At 45.3% G+C, this 17,413-nt stretch overlaps 1 protein-coding gene and 1 long non-coding RNA gene across 2 annotated transcripts in view; both read left to right on the top strand.

Annotated features, from left to right (window-relative positions):
* The window catches only part of LOC309654095, a 92,574-nt gene extending 84,012 nt beyond the window's left edge, over positions 1 to 8,562 (top strand). Inside the window, exon 4 of the long non-coding RNA XR_014259832.1 lies at positions 8,253 to 8,562. This is a non-coding gene — a long non-coding RNA (uncharacterized lncRNA). The remainder of the gene's footprint in view (positions 1 to 8,252) is intronic.
* Positions 1,393 to 2,778, top strand: LOC309654094 (uncharacterized protein; the record flags this gene model as incomplete). Its single annotated transcript, XM_082478722.1, has 3 exons — positions 1,393 to 1,397; positions 1,494 to 1,956; positions 2,404 to 2,778. The coding sequence occupies 3 exons, from the start codon at positions 1,393 to 1,395 to the stop codon at positions 2,776 to 2,778; spliced, it is 843 nt and encodes a 280-aa protein (XP_082334848.1).
* Positions 8,563 to 17,413: the final 8,851 nt, after the last annotated feature.

The following is a 17,413-nucleotide window of genomic DNA, read 5'->3' as shown; positions in this document are numbered from 1 at the left end:
TGCCTTTCTCAGCTTCTAGAGGCTCTCCCCAATCCTCAGCTACTGGCCCCCTTCCATACTTACAGCCTGAAATGAAATCATTCTCACTTTGCTTCCACTGTCACATCTCCTTTTCTGACTCCGACACTTCTGCTTCCCTCGTCTACTCTTTTTCAAAATAAGGACCTTTGTGATTACACTGGCTCACCAGGGTAATTCAGGAAACGCTATGGAGATCCTGACTTAACTGCATCTGCAATGTCTCTTTGCCATGTAAGGGAACATATTCCCAGGTTCTGGGAAATAACACTTATACAACTTGGGAGGGGGTATTATTCTACTACTACAGAGTTTATCAATTTTATTAAACTTTCAAAGATTAACGCTTATGGCTTTGTTATTTTTCTCTATTTTATATCTTTGATCTTTGTTCTCATCATTCTACTTTTTGTCCTTCTTCTTCCTCTGGGTTTTAAATTTTCCCTTTTCCTTTTTAGAATCTTGAGATGGAGGCTTAGCTGATTGATTTTTTAAACTTTCATATTTAAATGATAAAGTATATCCAAAGACTGTTTTGCCTCCATCATATAAGTTTTGATAAGGTACATTTCTATTTCCATACTGTCAATAATATATTTTAAATTCCCATTGCATTTTTTTAAACAAGTGTTCATTTAGACACGTACTGCTAATTCTCAAACACATAAGATTATCTCATTATTCTTCGCGAAAGCATTTATTCATTTATGTATGTTCACAGAACATATGATCCTTTGTGACTTATTGAGACTTGTTTTATAGCCCCAAAGACTATGTATTTTAGCTGCCAGATGTAGTATTCTATAAATTTCTGTTAGGTAAGTTAGATAATAATATAGTTTAAAACTTTTATATCTAGAAGAGATACAGCAGAGGAGAAGGGGTTGAGAGGTGGGCAAAATGGGTAAAAGGGATCGACTCTGTGGTGATGGATGATAACTACACTTTTGATGATGATCCCGTTGTGTATTGAATTACAGTGTTGCACACCGGAAACTTTTATAATGGTATACCTCAATTTTACTTCAATAAAAAATAAAGCTTTTATAGCATTACTGATTTTTTTGTTTTTAATTATGAGAAAATCCTATTTGAAATAGCTGTGGTTCATTGTATATTTTTCTGTAACTCCTGTTAATTCTGTCAGTGTTTTAAATGTATGTTGCTTTGTGTTATTACTGGTTATTTTCTAAATTCAGCTTTTTAATCTTTAACTTTTCAAAGTGACTTAAATTATGCCAATTAGCCATTATTGTAAGTAAAATACCATGTATTGTTGTTTTGTCCTTTGTACTGTAGTTGTCACTCATTCTCCTTCTATTATGTGTTATGTATCCACAGTGTAGTTTTTTCTTTAAAGAGCCAGGGAAGGGAATGCTGTAACCTTGCCATGAGAGGAAAATGGGACCAGTCCCTCTCCCACACCATCCCACCCACCAGTCTTCCTTCCCACTCAGTGGGCCTTCGATATAAAGTGACAGGGAGGTCGTAGGACCCGTCCAGGTGGACTCCCCAGGATGTTTCCCGAGAAGCGGCGTTTGCATCCCAGCAGTAGCTTTCCCACCCCCGCCCCGCGGAGCACCAGCGGCTCTGCGCAGCCCGGGCTGGCGACCCAGAAGGCGCGGAGACCCCGCCCACCCTGCAAGGCCCGCCCGCTCGGCCCCGTCCCCGCCCCCGCCGCGGCCTCCCATTGGTGGCCCGGTGTGTCAGTCGACGAGCGGGCTCCCGGGGCGGGAGTGCAGGCTGCGGTCCCCTCCCGGCGCCTCTATCGGCCGCCAGCCGCAGGGAAGTGAGACCGGGCGCCGGCCGGCGGCCGCTGCCTCTGACAGACCCAGCGGTCGAGGCTCCGCGCCCATCAGCAGCCCGCGGCCGCCATGGCGGCGCGGAGGAGCCCCCCGCGGGAGCGGGAGCGGCAACGACCTCGCGACCCCGCCGCAGGTGGGCCCGGGGCCCGGTGGGGCGGGGCGGGGGCCGCGGGCGCCCGGGACGCGCTCGCCCCCGCCGGCCGTCGGCGCAGCCCTGGGTTGGAAGGTTCGGGGCCCGCCATCCCAGGGGTGGGAGGTCCGGGGCGCCCCTGCCCGGGGCGGGGAGGGGGACGGGCTGCAGGGTTTGGGGGGGCCGTCGGGGGCGGGGGTCGCCCCTAAGTGAGGAACTGCGCCGTCGGGCCGAGGCAGCGAGCGACCCTCCGAGGCAGAGCAGGCGGGTTCCTGGAAAGAGAAAGCGGGTCCTGCGGGCTGGGATGCGTTGCGGCGGGGTGGGGTGCCCCGGCAGCGGCTGGGGTCGGGCCCTGGCGCCCACGAGCGCCGGTGTCCCCTTCTCGGTGTCCCCTCCGAGCCCTTGATTGTTGTCGGAGGGAAGTTGACGGGTTTCGCGCTTTGCTGGCAGAGGATGTGGCCCACACCTTCGCAGCAGTCGAGACTCGATGAGCAACAGAGAAAACTCTGGCTTTTGAAACAAAAATCTCACCAGGGACAGGAGCGGCAGCCCAGTATGGCACAGGTGGCCGAGGTCGCCGCGCGCCACCTGTGTCGCGGCGTCTCTGCCCTCTGCGTGCGTAGCTGGGCCCTCACCGGACGAAGGAAGGGTGCTTTCCTTGCCATGCTTCCAGCCCCAGGTCTGAGGAAGATGATCTGCTTCTCAGCTTGGAGCACATTCCCGATTGTGTATTTCCCTGGAGGCCACCCCGGGGGTGAGAGCCCACGAGTGAATTTGGGGAGCACGCCTGTTCCAGGTGCCGCAGCGTCAATGGGAAGTTACTGAGCAGTGCTTCTTAGTCCGGATTCTTGGTCCCAGCAGGAGCTTTTGATTCACACAGCAAAGTGTCGGGTGTGGTGAAAACAGCCCGGTTCTAGGAGACAAGACATGAGTTCTAGACATCCTTTTGCCCAGGACTGCGGGCCTCGAAGCTTCTGGGTCCTGGTCCATAAAATGAGGGCACTAGGCTAGCTGATCCATAAAGCCCCTCCCAGTCTAGAATTCTGTGATTGACGTATCTCCCACTCTCAGAAGTTTGGAGAATGAACTAATTTTCAACCTTTCTGCACCTTGGATTCTTATAGAATTAGCCAAATATTTCCTGGGGGTGTATCCATCTGAACTTTTTCATATGTGATTTTCTTCCCTTCTCCCTGTGTTGTTTCGGCAGAGCAAAGCTGGAAGCGGAGGTGGGGCACAGCTGGGAAAAGCTGGCTGGGGGGCGCCGAAGGGTATCTACTCTGGGCTTAATGTAATTGTCAGGAATTTTCCCTTCCAGTGCACCAAGTTCAAGGTGTGCCAGCACTGTGAGAGCAGAGAGAATTCTTTCCTCAGCTTCAGCCTAAAGGGAAACATTTTCCCTCCTTAAAAAATAGTTTGAGGGCTTAGGAAAAGGAAAGCCAACACTGCAATTGAAAACACATGCCCGCAACAGAGCCTACAAGAGAATGCTTACAACCAAGTGGTCCACGGTTGCTATTTTTTGCCAGCCTGTTTTGTCACTTTTATACTTCTACTCTTACGTTTCTGTGAGATGGATTAAATAGCAAATAAAGTGTAAATTTTGGCACCATGTGTTTTAGCTAAGTAGAAATTCTTGATTGGCACAATGACTGAATTTGAAAGTGACCTTTCACCTGGCTCCCCGGAGCGGGTGGGTGCTGTCCTATGTGTCTGCAGCCCCCAGCGTTGTCCCTGCCACAGTAACAGTGGGTACTGGAGCTCTCTTCACGGTGCTGGACACGGAGACACTGCCCATAGTCTTATGTAATCTCTACAACCACCGTCCTGTGATGCTCGGAATGGTCACGGAATTTCCTCAGAGTTTCCAGCTAGTAAGTGGTGCCGGGATTCAAGCCCTGGCAGCCCGGCTCCTCCCGCAGCATGTTCTTAACCATCGCCCGCTTCTGTCTCCTAAAACATTCAGGCTTATACCTGGGAGCACTCTAGGTTCCAAAGGTACCTCATCACAGTTAAGCTGTTCTAAAGCAAAGTTGGCTTATCAACTTAATACCATCGTTGTTGCTCAAGGGAACTCACAGGTCTGTGTGCGGGAGAAAAAGTCATCATTATCGAGTTAAAACTTCCTACACGTGTGTTTCTTTATACGTGGCTCTGAAGTCTTTATGTACCAGTTAAAGGAGTTAATGGACTATTGTATCTGACCTTTCTCTCCTGCCCACTTGAATCCTCTGGTCCATGTTCAGTTACTTAGGACAATCTGTTCTCAAGACGGAGGTTATATACACATTTATTGATTTGTAATTAATTGAATGGAAGAACACTTAAATGTCACGTTACAGTAAGTCAACAGGGAAAAGTTTTGGTTTATACACTCATTTTTCCAGTGATCTTTTGTTCTAGTCATACTCTATTTTTCTACTTTTTCATTTAATTGAGCCGGAATAGACAGAGGCCATCATGTTTAAAATAAGAGGATAATAAAATGTTTATGTTCATTTCTAAGGACCCTTGTCTGTTAGTACTGTTGCTGGGATTGCCAGGTAATAAACAACAATCCCAGAAACTGTAGCACGTAAGATGCTATGCTCAATAAACCTCTGAATTAAGAATTTAATAGTAAGTCTTTCATTGTTGATTTAACCAGGTGACTCTGACTTTGAGTTTATGTGGAACTGTTGGATGTTAGTTACATAGTAATTTAAAACACCGTATTAGCTCTTTCTCTGCTTGCCAGTGTTATTGATTTTTATTGACTATTAGTTAGGGTTAGTCTTCTGGCAGAGGGAGTAATAATGTATCGATAATTGGAAGTTAGCTTCTCAAGAGTCCTCTCCCAACTTAGAAGCAGAATCCCAGCCCTCTTCCCTGGGCACCAGCAGCTGCCCAGATACCTGTGTTTGGCCTCTTGGGTGGGGCCTGAGTGCCTGCGGCCCCCAGAGCCACAAGATGCCTTCCCGGCCTGGCCTGGCCTGTGGGGCACCCGCACTCCGGGTGGGCTCCGTGCCGTGGGCCCACCTCAGAGGTCAAGCTGGACGTCAGATGCTGAGGCCCAGGCGGCCAGAAGGGACCCAGAAGACCTGGGGGTCCCGGTCTCGGCCTGTCAGACAGGCTGTCCTGGAGGCACTGCCCAGATCTGGGGGGGCCAGGAGCCCAGGACCACCCCTACCCCTTTTTGTAAATCTTGTTAAATGTAAATGTAAATCAAATACAGCTGTCTTTTTCACTGAAAGAAAAAAAAGTATCCTGCCTTCTCATGTGCCCATTACAGTGGACCTGAGCTCCTGCTGCCCCCAGGCGTGGAGGACCTCGTGGGTACAGGCCAGTTCCCAAGTGGCTCAGGAGCGGAGGTGGGCAGGGGCGCGGGCTTTGAACCTTGTGTGTCTCTCCCCTCAGCCGGGGCAGAGAGGGTTCCCCGGAGCGTTGTGTCTCCCAAGCTGAGGTGGACTGAACTTCTTCCCTGTAAAGAGAGAACCTTTCCCTGGGTCTTAGAGTGAGTGACAGCAGGCACATCGTGGTTATATTTGTTGATCTGTGACAAGAAGACCTCAACTTTGCTGTGAGATCGCTAAAGTGACAGGAAAACTGAGTGCTCTGTGTCTTCCAAATCGCCTGCCAGGATAGGTTGAAATGCTGTGGAAGCAGCAGAATGGCTGAGAGGACAGGGGAAGTGGAAGAGATGGCCAGCCAGGCCGGCGTGGGCGAGGACAGTCAGTCACCACCCAGATGTGAAGGGCTGAGTGGCACTGAAGTCAGCGGACCCGATCAGCTCTGTGTCATTTTACTTGGTATTTAACAAATGAACTGGGAGTTCAGTTTGTAGCTAAGGCTGGCCTCGAACCGTGAAATGCAGACGTAGCCAATCGAATTATTAATATAAATGTTGGGTCCCTCAGTTTTGCACCTGAAGCAGTGCAAGACTCGGGTGCATCGATTCCTTCCTCTGAAATCTGAAATAAAGAGAAAAATCACTCAAACTGAGAGTTTATTAGATCAGTTTTATCCACGGTGTATCCCTCTCTTGTTTCTTAAACATTTGTTAAACTCAGTTTGGGGTACTCAGCTGATTGTCATGACAGAGGACTGGTACGGCCACTGCGTATAGACCTACCTTGTACTGCACTGTTCCTCATGCTTGGATATTCCAGCATCTTCTCCCACATATACCTCACTGATTCATTCAAAGTTTGGAGCCTGTAACATGTGATGGTACAATTCTCCTTTCCCTTCCCGCTCCCCCAGGCTCCTCAACCTTCCTCTTTTATTTCTTGCTGTCATTTAGAAACTGGGGTCCCAGACAAGCCCTTGCGGAAAAGGCTCTTTATCAGAATTCTGCTTTCAGGTCAGCTGGTGTAATAGACCTGCAGATCTAAGCACGCATGTCTCGGGTGGAGTATTTGCTGGCACTTGTCAAGGTCTCATGTATCTTCTGTACACGCTCAGGCATCTTTCCTGTAGGGCAAGTTTTGAGTAATGTTTTGAGTTTAGTTGAACCTCAGTTGTTTCACAACTACTTAAAATCCTGTGCCTGTACCACAGCGTGACTATTCCACTAACATAACTCTGAAACATGTTAACATAAAGAGGCATTTGGAGGAGAACGGTGGTGAGTGGCCTGGCCTCCTTGTGTTTGTTTATAGGGGAGGAAGCTGAGGTCCAAGTTGCTCGACTGTCTAGGACCAGACCTGGAGCTCAGTTCCTGACTCCCTGGGGCCTGCTCATTCCACTACCCCGAAGCCATCCCACTAGGTGACCGCTTCACAGCCTCACTTCCTGCTTTATATTTACATGAGTGTATTTAAGGGAAGGGAAAACAGAGTGGTGGCTCACCATTTCTTTTTTTTCTTTTTTCTTTTCTTTTTTGTTTTTTTGCCACACCGCATGGCTTGTGGGATCTTAGTTTCCTGACCAGGGATTGAACCCGTGCCCCCTGCAGTGGGAGTGCGGAGTTCTAACCACTGGACCACCAGGGAATTCCCACACCATTTCTGACATGCATGTTAGAAGTCAGAAGGGACCAGCAAGAGAGAGGCTGTTAGGCAGGATTAGGTATGGTGGAGTAACAGAACAACCCCAAATAAGTGAATTAAGTTTATTTCTTTTATGGCAAAGCTCAGACATGGCTCCCCAGGGCTGGAATGGGCTCCATAGTGTCAGAGGCCCAGGCTCCTTCCACTTTGTTTCCACCCTGCAGGGGTTTCACGCCCACAGCTACTTCCTGATCCAAGATGGCTGCTGAATGTCAGTTATCACACCTACATTCCAGCTAGGAGGGAGGAGGGAGGGCAAGGAGTACACACCCCTCTCAATAGAACCTTTTGAAAACTGCACATAGCACTTCTTGGCCAGAATTCACTTACAGGGCTATACCCAGCACGTAGGGAAGGTGGAATGCCAGCCAAAGTCAGGATTCTAGTCCTGTGGAAGAAGAGAGAAGAGATACTGGGGTTGGCTGGCAGTCTCTGTCGTGGAGACGTGTGGACTGGATTCTGACTACATCAGTTCATCTTCTTTATTCAGCAAATATTTATTAACTGTCTACCGTGTTCCTAGGGACCGAGAAAGCAGAGAGAAAACAGACACAATCCCAGTCCTGAAGACATGTACCTACACAGGGAGACAGACACTAACCAAACACAAACACAGTTGTATAAACTGTGATGCGTGCTGTGAAGGAAAAGCACACCGTGTGCTGTGAGAGAGTGTAGCAGGGATGTGACCAAGCCTGGGGGTTGGGATCGGGTCAGAGAAGCTTGGCCCCAGGAAGTGACATTTGAGCTGAGAGCTGGAGAGTGAGTAAAGTGAAGAGTATTCCAGATGAGGGAAGAGCACGGGCAAAGGCAGGCCGGGAGGCAGGAGTGAGCCCTGATGGAGGAACGGAGGGCCGCCAGTCATCTTGGAGCAAGAGGAAGAGGTGGGAGAGTAGGGAAGAGTCAGGGTCAGACCAAGGGGGACCCTGGAGGCAGGGTGAGCACCTGTCCTGGTTTGCCTGAGACCAAGGATGTCCTCAGACAGGGAGCTTTTCAGCACTAAAACTGGGGGAGCCCCAGGCAAGCCAGGAGGAGTTGGTCAGCCTCCCCGGAGGTCACATTAGTAGTTGGGTTCCTTTATTATTATTTTTTTTTTTTTTTAAATACCACAAACAGTGGTTTTTAAATTAATTTATTTATTTTATTATTTATTTTTGGCTGTGTTGGGTCTTTGTTTCTGTGCGAGGGCTTTCTCTAGTTGCGGCGAGCGGGGGCCACTCTTCATCGCGGTGCGCGGGCCTCTCACTGTCGCGGCCTCTCTTGTTGCAGGGCACAGGCTCCAGACGCGCAGGCTCAGTAGTTGTGGCTCACGGGCCCAGTTGCTCCGCGGCACGTGGGATCTTCCCAGACCAGGGCTCGAACCCGTGTCCCCTGCATTGGCGGGCAGATTCTCAACCACTGCGCCACCAGGGAAGCCCAACATGGTATGTTTTAATTTCAAATTTCATTGACTTATTAAATGAATGTGTGTTTATATTTATATGTACGGTATATATACAAAATACATATATATGTATGTATAGCATATACACAAAAATATATACTAAACCATGAATCCTGTGACCTTGTTATAGTCCTTTATTATTTCTATAATTTTCCAAAATTATATTTTTCTGCAGAGACAATCATGTCATCTGCAAGTATAGACAGCTTTATTTAATCCTTTCCAAGCCAAATACTTTCTCTTTTTTTTTTTTTTTCTTGTTTTAAAGTACTAGCTAAAAATCTCAGTAAAACGGAGAGTAGGAAGAGTAAAAGAGAATATCTTTCCTTTTTTCTGGATTTTAGTGAGAAAGTTTTCAACTTCTTAACATGATATATAAATATTTTTATTTCACGTAATGCTTGTGTCTGGTTTTGGTATTATGGTAATGCTGACCTCATAGAATGAGTTTCCTCAGCTTCTGTTTTCTGGAAGAGATTGTGGTAATTGGCACCCTTTCTTTTGATTTGGTAAAATTCACCGGTGACTATCTGAACTGAAGGTTTCTTTTTTGGAAGGTTTTTGATTATTGATACAATTTTTTTTTAATAGATATGGGCCTGATCAGATTACCTGTCTCTCCTTGTGTAAGTTTTAAGCATTTGTGTCTGTGAAGAAATCATTCTGTTTCATCTAAATTATAGAGTTCTGCTTGTTGTTCTTTACTGCCTTTTTAACATTCATGAAACAGGTCAGGATGACGTCTCTTTGATTTCTGATATTGGTAATTATTTTTTCTTTTCTTTTCTTTTTCTGTTAACCTGGCTAGAGGTTTATCAGTTTTGCTGGTCTTTTCAAAGAAGTTTTTGGTTTCATTGATTTTCTCTACTAAAGTTTTCAGTTTCAGTAACTTATGCTCACATATGTATTATTTCTTTTTACTTTCTGCTTACACTAATATTAAATTGTTCTTCATTCTCTAGTTTCCTGAGGTGGAGCTCAGATTACTGATTATAGATCTTTCTTCTTTCTGAATATATGCACTTAATTTTCCTCTCAGCACTGCTTTCTCTGTATCTACAATTTTTTTTTAATTTTTAATTCTATATAATTGCTTTTTAAAATTCCTCTTGAGACTTTTCTCTGTGATCCACATGAGCTTGAGAAAAATGTATATTTCATTGTTGTTGAGTGGAGTAGTCTATAAATGCCAATTATATTAGTTTGATTGCTATTACTGTCCAGGTCAAGTCTATCCTTACTGATTCTGTACCTACTTGATCTATCAGTTTTTGCTTCACATATATTGAAAGCTTGATGTCAGATTCCACAACTTTAGGAGTTTTATGTCTTTTTGGAGAATTGATACTTTTATTAATATGTAATGTCCCACCTTTTCCTTGGTATTTTTAATTAAAAAAAAATTTTTTTTTAACATCTTTATTGGAGTATAATTGCTCTACAATGTTGTGTTAGTTTCTGCTGTATAACAAAGTGAATCAGCTATATGCATACATATATCCCCGTATCTCCTCCCTCTTGCATCTCCCTCCCACCCTCCCTATCCCACCCCTCTAGGTGGTCACAAAGCACCGAGCTGATCTCCCTGTGCTATGCGGCTGCTTCCCACCAGCTATCTATTTTACATTTGGTAGTGTATGTATGTCCATGACACTCTCTCACTTCGTCTCAGCTTACCCCCACTGGAATGGTTTTGACCCAGAAAGAATGTCACCAATAAACAGTCTCAGTATGAAACAAGATAGAGAACAACCCCTCAGGGAGCTGACTGTAAGGCTGGAGGCAAGGCCCCTCCTACACTTTTCTTCACTCCCACATGGAGCAAAAGACTCAGTTATGTGTTTATTCCAAATCTTGTAAAGCAGCACTGGCTGTAGGGGCTAACCCTGCCCTTTGTTTCCAGGTGTCCCAAGCTGATTCTTAAATCAGCTTTGTTGAAATTAATATGCCTACTCCAAAGTTTTTAGTTTAGTATTAACTTCATATGCCTTTCTTATTCCCTTTCCATTGTTTGAATTATTGGAATTTATTTTTAGCATAGTTTTGAGCTTGCAGAAAAATTGAGCAGAATGTTCAGAGTTCCCATATACTCCCCCTCCCACTCCTTCCCTTGCCCTCATTATTAACATCTTGCCTTGGTGTGGTAAGCATGTTAAAATTGAACCTACATTGATACATTGTTATAAAATAAAGTCAGTTATTTTAAGGGCTCACATTCTTTGTGATCTACAGTTCTGTGGGTTTTGTCAAAGGCATGATGTTATGTACCCACCATTACCACCACATCATGTGGAATAGTTTTACTGCCCTAAAAATCCTGTCTGCTCTAGCTGTTCATCCTTCCCTCTTCCCCTCCCCAATCCCTGGCAGATTGTTCTTTTTTTCACTGTGAATGTGATAAATTCGAGATTTTCTCCAAATATATTATGGCAGATTATACTCCAACACGTGGAAGCGAAGTATTATCACAGTAGTTTTTTTTCAAATATAATCAGACTGGGTTTATGCCTCTCCTACAAAGATTGATCATAATAAAGTATATTGTCTCTAACACTTGTTCACCTGAGTTTGGATTATATAAGAACTACTGAAATAGGCCACCAATCTTCCAACTCTTGTGCTAGAAAGAGCCTCTTTTTTTTTTTTTTGTCTAAACCATACTAGCCTCTAATGAATTCAGCCAATTAAAGGAACTAAAGGTTTCTTTTCTCATTGTTCCTATGATCTATATACTCTGTGTGCCTACAAGATGCCAGTATTAAGAGTTCATTCCTTGCATATTCTCTGTCCATCACCACTGCCCTATGCTATGAGGAAGTGCTTCTTCTCCACCCCTCACTTGGGTTACAGAAGGATTAGTCTGTATAACCACTTACTCTAGGCTAAGTGAGGTCTTTGAGTGCCTCATAAGGCCTCTTTAGCCATAGTTCTTGATGCTCTCGACTTATTGGCATGTTCATAGGAGTTTTTGTGGAAATGTAGTTACCTGGAAGTGCTGAGGTGTCTGTTCGCTTGTTTGAAACTTGAGTAACGTAAACACCTTGTTCTTCTGCTTAATCCCCAAGGATTGACATGGGGATGGTTCAATTTCACCTTTTAGTATATTCAGTAGACTAACGCAGCAATGTGCTGTGTTCTCCTTCAATAGTCCTTGTTGCTCCCATTTACTACCCACATGGTAAGAAAGCTGTCCTACATGTTTATCTCAAACTTACATGGAGAAATTTGAGAAGAGTCAATTAGTAGAACCATCCATAATGTCAACTACTAGTAAGGGTCTGTAGAGGCAAACATAGATACATATATCCATATCTGTCTGTCTGTCTGTCTATCTATCTATCTATCTATCTATCTATATCTCCTCTGGAAATTTTTTTCCGTGATACATTAGTTGGTGGGAACGAATTTTTCATAGAATATGTAAAGGCCATTCTGTGTGTACATGTTTGTATATATTTCATAATTTTCCATGTATATGTAGATAGAAATCTACACACCAAAGTTCTACTTCATTTATGTAATTATTAAGGTTATTTTTATAATGAAATGTTAAGATTTCAAAGAATTTTTATCTCCTAATTTTCTCCCAAATATTAATTTAATTACATAGGGGAACATGTCATCTAAATTCCTAAATAGTTATATCAATATTGATGCTAAGTTTCAACGCTTTTTTCATCAAGTGTATATATTAATAAGATGTGTGAAATTTTTTAATTCTAGTAATAGCTTTAGGTATAGATTTTTTTTTTTTGATTTCTATGTGTGTGGTGTGTTTTATTATATATTAGTCTCTTAAATCAAATAGAAAACAAAAAGTGGAGCTACAAACCAAAGTTACAACAGTATTAGCTTTTCTCATCGCCCGTCTATCTACTTTTGCCAGAGGTCTTTATTTCTTCATAAGGCTTTGAGCTACTGTGCAGGGTCCTTGACTCCAACCTGAAGAACTCCCTGTGGCAGGCAGGTCTGGTGGTTAAGAACTCTCTCAACTCTTGATTAACTGGGAATGTCTTGATTTCTCCCTCATTTTCGAAGGAAAGTTTTGCTAGATATAGGATTCTTGGTTGACGGTTTCTTTCCTTCAACACTTGAAGTACATTGAGCCATGCCATCTGGCCTCCGAGGCTCCTGATGAGAAATCTGCTCATGACCTTCCTGGCAAATCTTCTCTCAGCTTCATAGAACTTTCATAATGTACCTTATCGTGTCTTATGCGGCAGAACATTTTGTATAGTATCGTGAAGTCAGTTAAGTTGTAACATTATTTTGAGACCAGAATTTAAGGAAAAGGAATTGAATATTTCAAGTGTAGACATTATGAGGTCTTTAAAATTATTACAGATTTTCAAACGAGAAATAAAAAGGCCACTGAAGTATCCTACAGATTTTAATTTATAACAAAGTGAATACCAATGTCTAATAACACACGTAAAGAAAAATTTCTTTGGGATCCTTTTTCCTAAGTGTAAAGGGGCCTTGAACTCAAGAAGTGAGAAAACCCCTGTGGTTTACCCCCAGCTGTGATGCATCCATTTCTTGCTCTGACCTCAGAGTGCACCACTGTGATGTACTTCACAGAGCCCTGTAAAAGGGGCAGCTGGGCCCAGGTTTTTGGTCCTTAGAGCCCAGGAAGCTGCTTTTGGTGACCTGACGGCCTTGGACCTACAGTTAGCTTGTTTTTTCCTTGTTTCTGCCATTTTGTTGATTTGTTTTTCTCTTTTCTCTACTCTTTTTTATTTTTCTCATTTTTCTTTCTTCTTTGCCTTCTTCTCACTTTTCTCTCTTTATCATTTCTTTTAGTTTTACATTTCTTCTTCTCAATTTTATGGTGTTTCTTTTCCATTTCTTCTGCTTTCTTTTCTTCCTTTGTTCTTTTTCTCATTTGTATCTTAATTTTAGTTAGTATTGCTAGATTAGTACAGTTAGCATAGTCAGTACTGTTGGTATAGTTAGCATAGCTGGTGTAGTTAATACTTGATTAGCATAGTTAGTGTAGTTAGTGCTAGTTAGCGCCGTTGGTACAGTTAGCGTAGTTAGCGTTGTTAGTAGAGACAGCACACTTAGCACTGTTAGTACAGTTAGCATTGTTAGTTAGCGTACTTAGCGTTGCTAGGTAGTGCTGTCAGTCAGTGTAGTTAGCAGGTCACCATGATGCAGGGCCTTACAGCCAACTCTGCTGACAAGGAGGCTCATATTGATGGCTTTGAGATCCTCTGCACCATTGGTGAAGGCACCTTCGGTAAAGTGAAGTTGGCGCGGCACATTCTGACCGGGACACAGGTGGCTCTCAAGGTGGTTAAGAAAAGGCGTCAGAGCGTCGCAAGTGCCCAGGCACTTTTCCGGGAAGTGTGCAGTATGAAGCTCCTGAATCACCCCAATATTGTAAAACTGCTGGGGGCGATTAACACAGAGGAGGCATTTATTCTGGTGATGGAGTACCTCAGTGGGGGGGACATGTGCCAGTATTTGAAGATCCATGACCGTATGACAGAGGCGGAGGCCCGAGGCCCGTTCCAGCAGCTGCTCTCCGCCCTGCAGCACTGCCACCAGAGGGGCATCGTGCATCGGGACCTGAAGCCAGAGAACCTCGTCTTTGATTCCAACATGAATATCAAACTTACAGACTTTGGCTTCAGCAACAAGTGTGATGACTCTGGACAAATGGACACAATCTGCGGCACACCCCCTTTCTCTGCCCCGGAAATCTTCCTGGGGCAGAGCTACAGCGGCCCTGCGGTGGACGTGTGGAGCCTGGGAGTAGTGCTCTACGCCATGGTAACTGGGTGCCAGCCCTTTTGGGGAAAAGACTACCAGGAGCTGCGGAAGCAAGTCCTACAAGGGAAATACCACATCCCACCTTATCTGTCTTTGGAGATAAGGGATCTATTACAAAAAATGATTGCCCTCAACCCCAGTGACAGAGGCACCTTACCTGACCTCATGAGGCATGCTTGGTTAAACATGGGCCAGAAGGAGCCACTGCAGCCACCCTGTGAAGAGGACCTGAAGGTGACAACGGTGACGACTCCGGGCTTGACTTGCGACCAGATCCAGGATGCTGGAACAGGCAGTGTGAGCGCCAAGAAACCCCAGGTAGGGGCCTCCATCGTAACTGTGAGGCCCTTCTGTCGCGGGGACCTCAGCGGCAGTGAACTCGAGCCTTCTCCAAGCCCTGTGGTGTCCCCCCTGAAAAGCAGGTGGCTCTACCAGGGAGAAAACGTGCAGCTGCAGGAAGACCAGCAGGCGGGGCAGAAGACCGGTGAGTCTGCCTGTCCCCCACCCAGCCTGCAGTCGAGGACTGCCACCCCCAGCCCAGCCCCCCAGTGTGGCACTGGGACATCCCCCTCCACCAGCAGCAGGATTGGAGCCCCAGAGGGAACCAGCTGCCCCCCGGGTGTGTCCAACACTGGAGGGTCCTCCCACACTGGGCAGCCTGAGAGTGTGTCCTCATCCACTCCCTCTGGCCACAGCCAGAAAAAGCAAGGGGTGGCTAGGAGAATCTGGAACTTTGTTTTGAAACATCTTTGTTGCAAGCTGCCCAGCATGCGGCGTCATAATAAAGTGAGCCCATGTGAACCCCATGCATGACCGAGGCAGGAAGGTCAGGCCGCCGCGCTCCCTGGGGCCCGGTGCAGGGGAAGATGAGGGTGTTCTCTGCGCGGCCTTCAGAAGCATCGTATCCAAGACCCTGGCCAGCTCAGAGGATGGTCCGGAGCAGCCCGGGCGACCGAAGGCGAGGCCACCGTGGCTGCAGGTCTGCCCCTCAACCCCCACCTGGGTGAAACTTCAGAGACTGGACTGTCATTCCTGGGTCACGTCTCCCCTCCCCCACTCTTCTGTCTTCCGTGTTGGTGGGGGAGGGGGATAGTTCTTGTTCCAAGGACTCCTTGGTTCTTCCAATTCTAGTTAATAAACTTGATGCTCGGGCTTCCCTGGTGGCGCAGTGGTTGAGAATCTGCCCGCCAATGCAGGGGACACGGGTTCGAGCCCTGGTCTGGGAAGATCCCATGTGCCGCGGAGCAGCTGGGCCCGTGAGCCACAATTACTGAGCCTGTGCATCTGGAGCCTGTGCTCCGCAACAAGAGAGGCCGCGACAGTGAGAGGCCCGCGCACCGCGATGAAGAGTGGCCCCCGCTTGCCACAACTAGAGAAAGCCCTAGCACAGAAACTAAGACCCAACACAGCCATAAATAAATAAATAAATACTTTACAAAACAAAAAACAAAAAAAACTTGATGCTCCAGAAAGATGTATCACACCCTGCTTTGCATCTGCTGTGATGTATAGTGCTCAGGGAGACACCTAGAAAGACAGAAGCTGAGAGATTGGAGTGTGGATGCAATAATAGAGTTACTAGGAATGGGAGAAGTACAATTTAAACTCAATTAGTGGGGCGCACACTTCCACTCCAGCACAACGCAGTGCTTTACATGTTTACATGGCCCCAAGGTATTATAGGACACATTCCCATTAGCTCTGTTGCTTCTGGGCCGTGCTCAGGAACTAGGTCAATACAGATGCTCCTGGGTGGGGATCCAGCGTCCACGTTGCTCAGTTCCATCCTTTTCCATAAGCCCGAGCTCACCCCCAGCCTCCTCCCCACAAACAGGTGGAGGTCGGCTCACGACTCTCACAATCCTCAGGTTCTTCCAACCTGCTTTCATCCTTGGGGAAAACCAGCCTGTTGTTGGCTTGTCTTTCCCAAAGTTATCATCCTCTTTATTTCTAACGTGGAACACCTACCTCTTTATTCAATTTCAGATTTTATAAAATACTGGAAAAGTCTTTGGCTTTAAGCTGCTTTTTTCTGCTTTCCTACAACAAATGTCCATTGAGAAAGAAAACAAAATCATTACCTAATTGAAATTGTAGGAGCAAATATATGTAGAAAAAATATATATACCTTAATCCTGTCCCATTTGTATAGGTATTTCTGATCAGTGCCATTTGTATAGCTTCACTATTAATTGTCAATTCCTTTGGGGTAACCTGGAGTCCCTACTGAAATGCAAACATTCTCTGAGAAAACAGCACTGCTATTACCACTTAACTATGCTTTAAGGTAAATTAATTTGTCAGCTTTGTTGGTCTGACCACTGACAGTCACTAGACTGCAGCTCGTTAAGATTGGTTATAAAATGTGTTTTGCTGGAGGGCGGGGGAGAGGAAGTTTCTGAGCCCAGTTGATATTCTCAGACGAATTCACAGTGTGGTCTTGGGGGCTGTTCCTGTCTCTGGAATAGAAGCGGCCAGAGAGTGAAGAATTACAAGAACATTTACTTCCTTCATTTCCTCTTTAGTTCTAAATATATCTCAATTTCCAAAAATAAAAGGCTATGTAATATATTTCCAGTTTTTCTTTATTAATAGGATCAGTAAATAATTAATAAAAGCAAATTAAAAGTGAACTTGTCACAAAGGGAACAATCCTTTGTCTGACATTAGTGAACAGCCTGGTTTTTAATATAAAATATTTTATAAAGGCAAATTATGCTGAGTTGCACTCAGGGTAATTAACTTTTCAGATGCAGTAGCTTTAAACTATTTATGTTGCTTGAAAATAATCACTTGTAAGCAATTTGTTTCAATTTTATAAACTAGGGCCAGTTATTATAGGTATTACAGAAGCAGTAATTGCTATTCAGCAGGGTGACGCTTTGCTCTGTCCTCTCAGCGACTCCTGGTTGGAGATACGGGGGCCCAGGACGACGGTAGGGAATTTGTAGCTGCTTTGCTTTTAACATCATTGTGTGAAGGCTGCAAGAGACTAGCTTATAAACTACGAGAGTCAGGCAAAGAGTTTGAACCTACACTATAAAATCCTGTAGTTCTACCCTCTTTACAATATCTGGCAAATCATTCATTTCACTAGGTTTATAGAGAGCCATTTAGTAAAATGAAATGGGTATCCTATGGGTAAAGATTTAATGTCTAGTGCAATCTAGGGCATTATAGTGCTACCTTCCAGCTCTTCTCTCCCAGT

This window comes from Balaenoptera physalus (genome assembly GCF_965194825.1).
Source record: "Balaenoptera physalus genome assembly, contig: HAP1_SCAFFOLD_1937, whole genome shotgun sequence".
Lineage (NCBI taxonomy): Eukaryota > Metazoa > Chordata > Mammalia > Artiodactyla > Balaenopteridae > Balaenoptera > Balaenoptera physalus.
The sequence above is the reverse complement of the archived record's forward strand: the minus strand, read 5'-3'. Positions and strand labels throughout refer to the sequence as shown.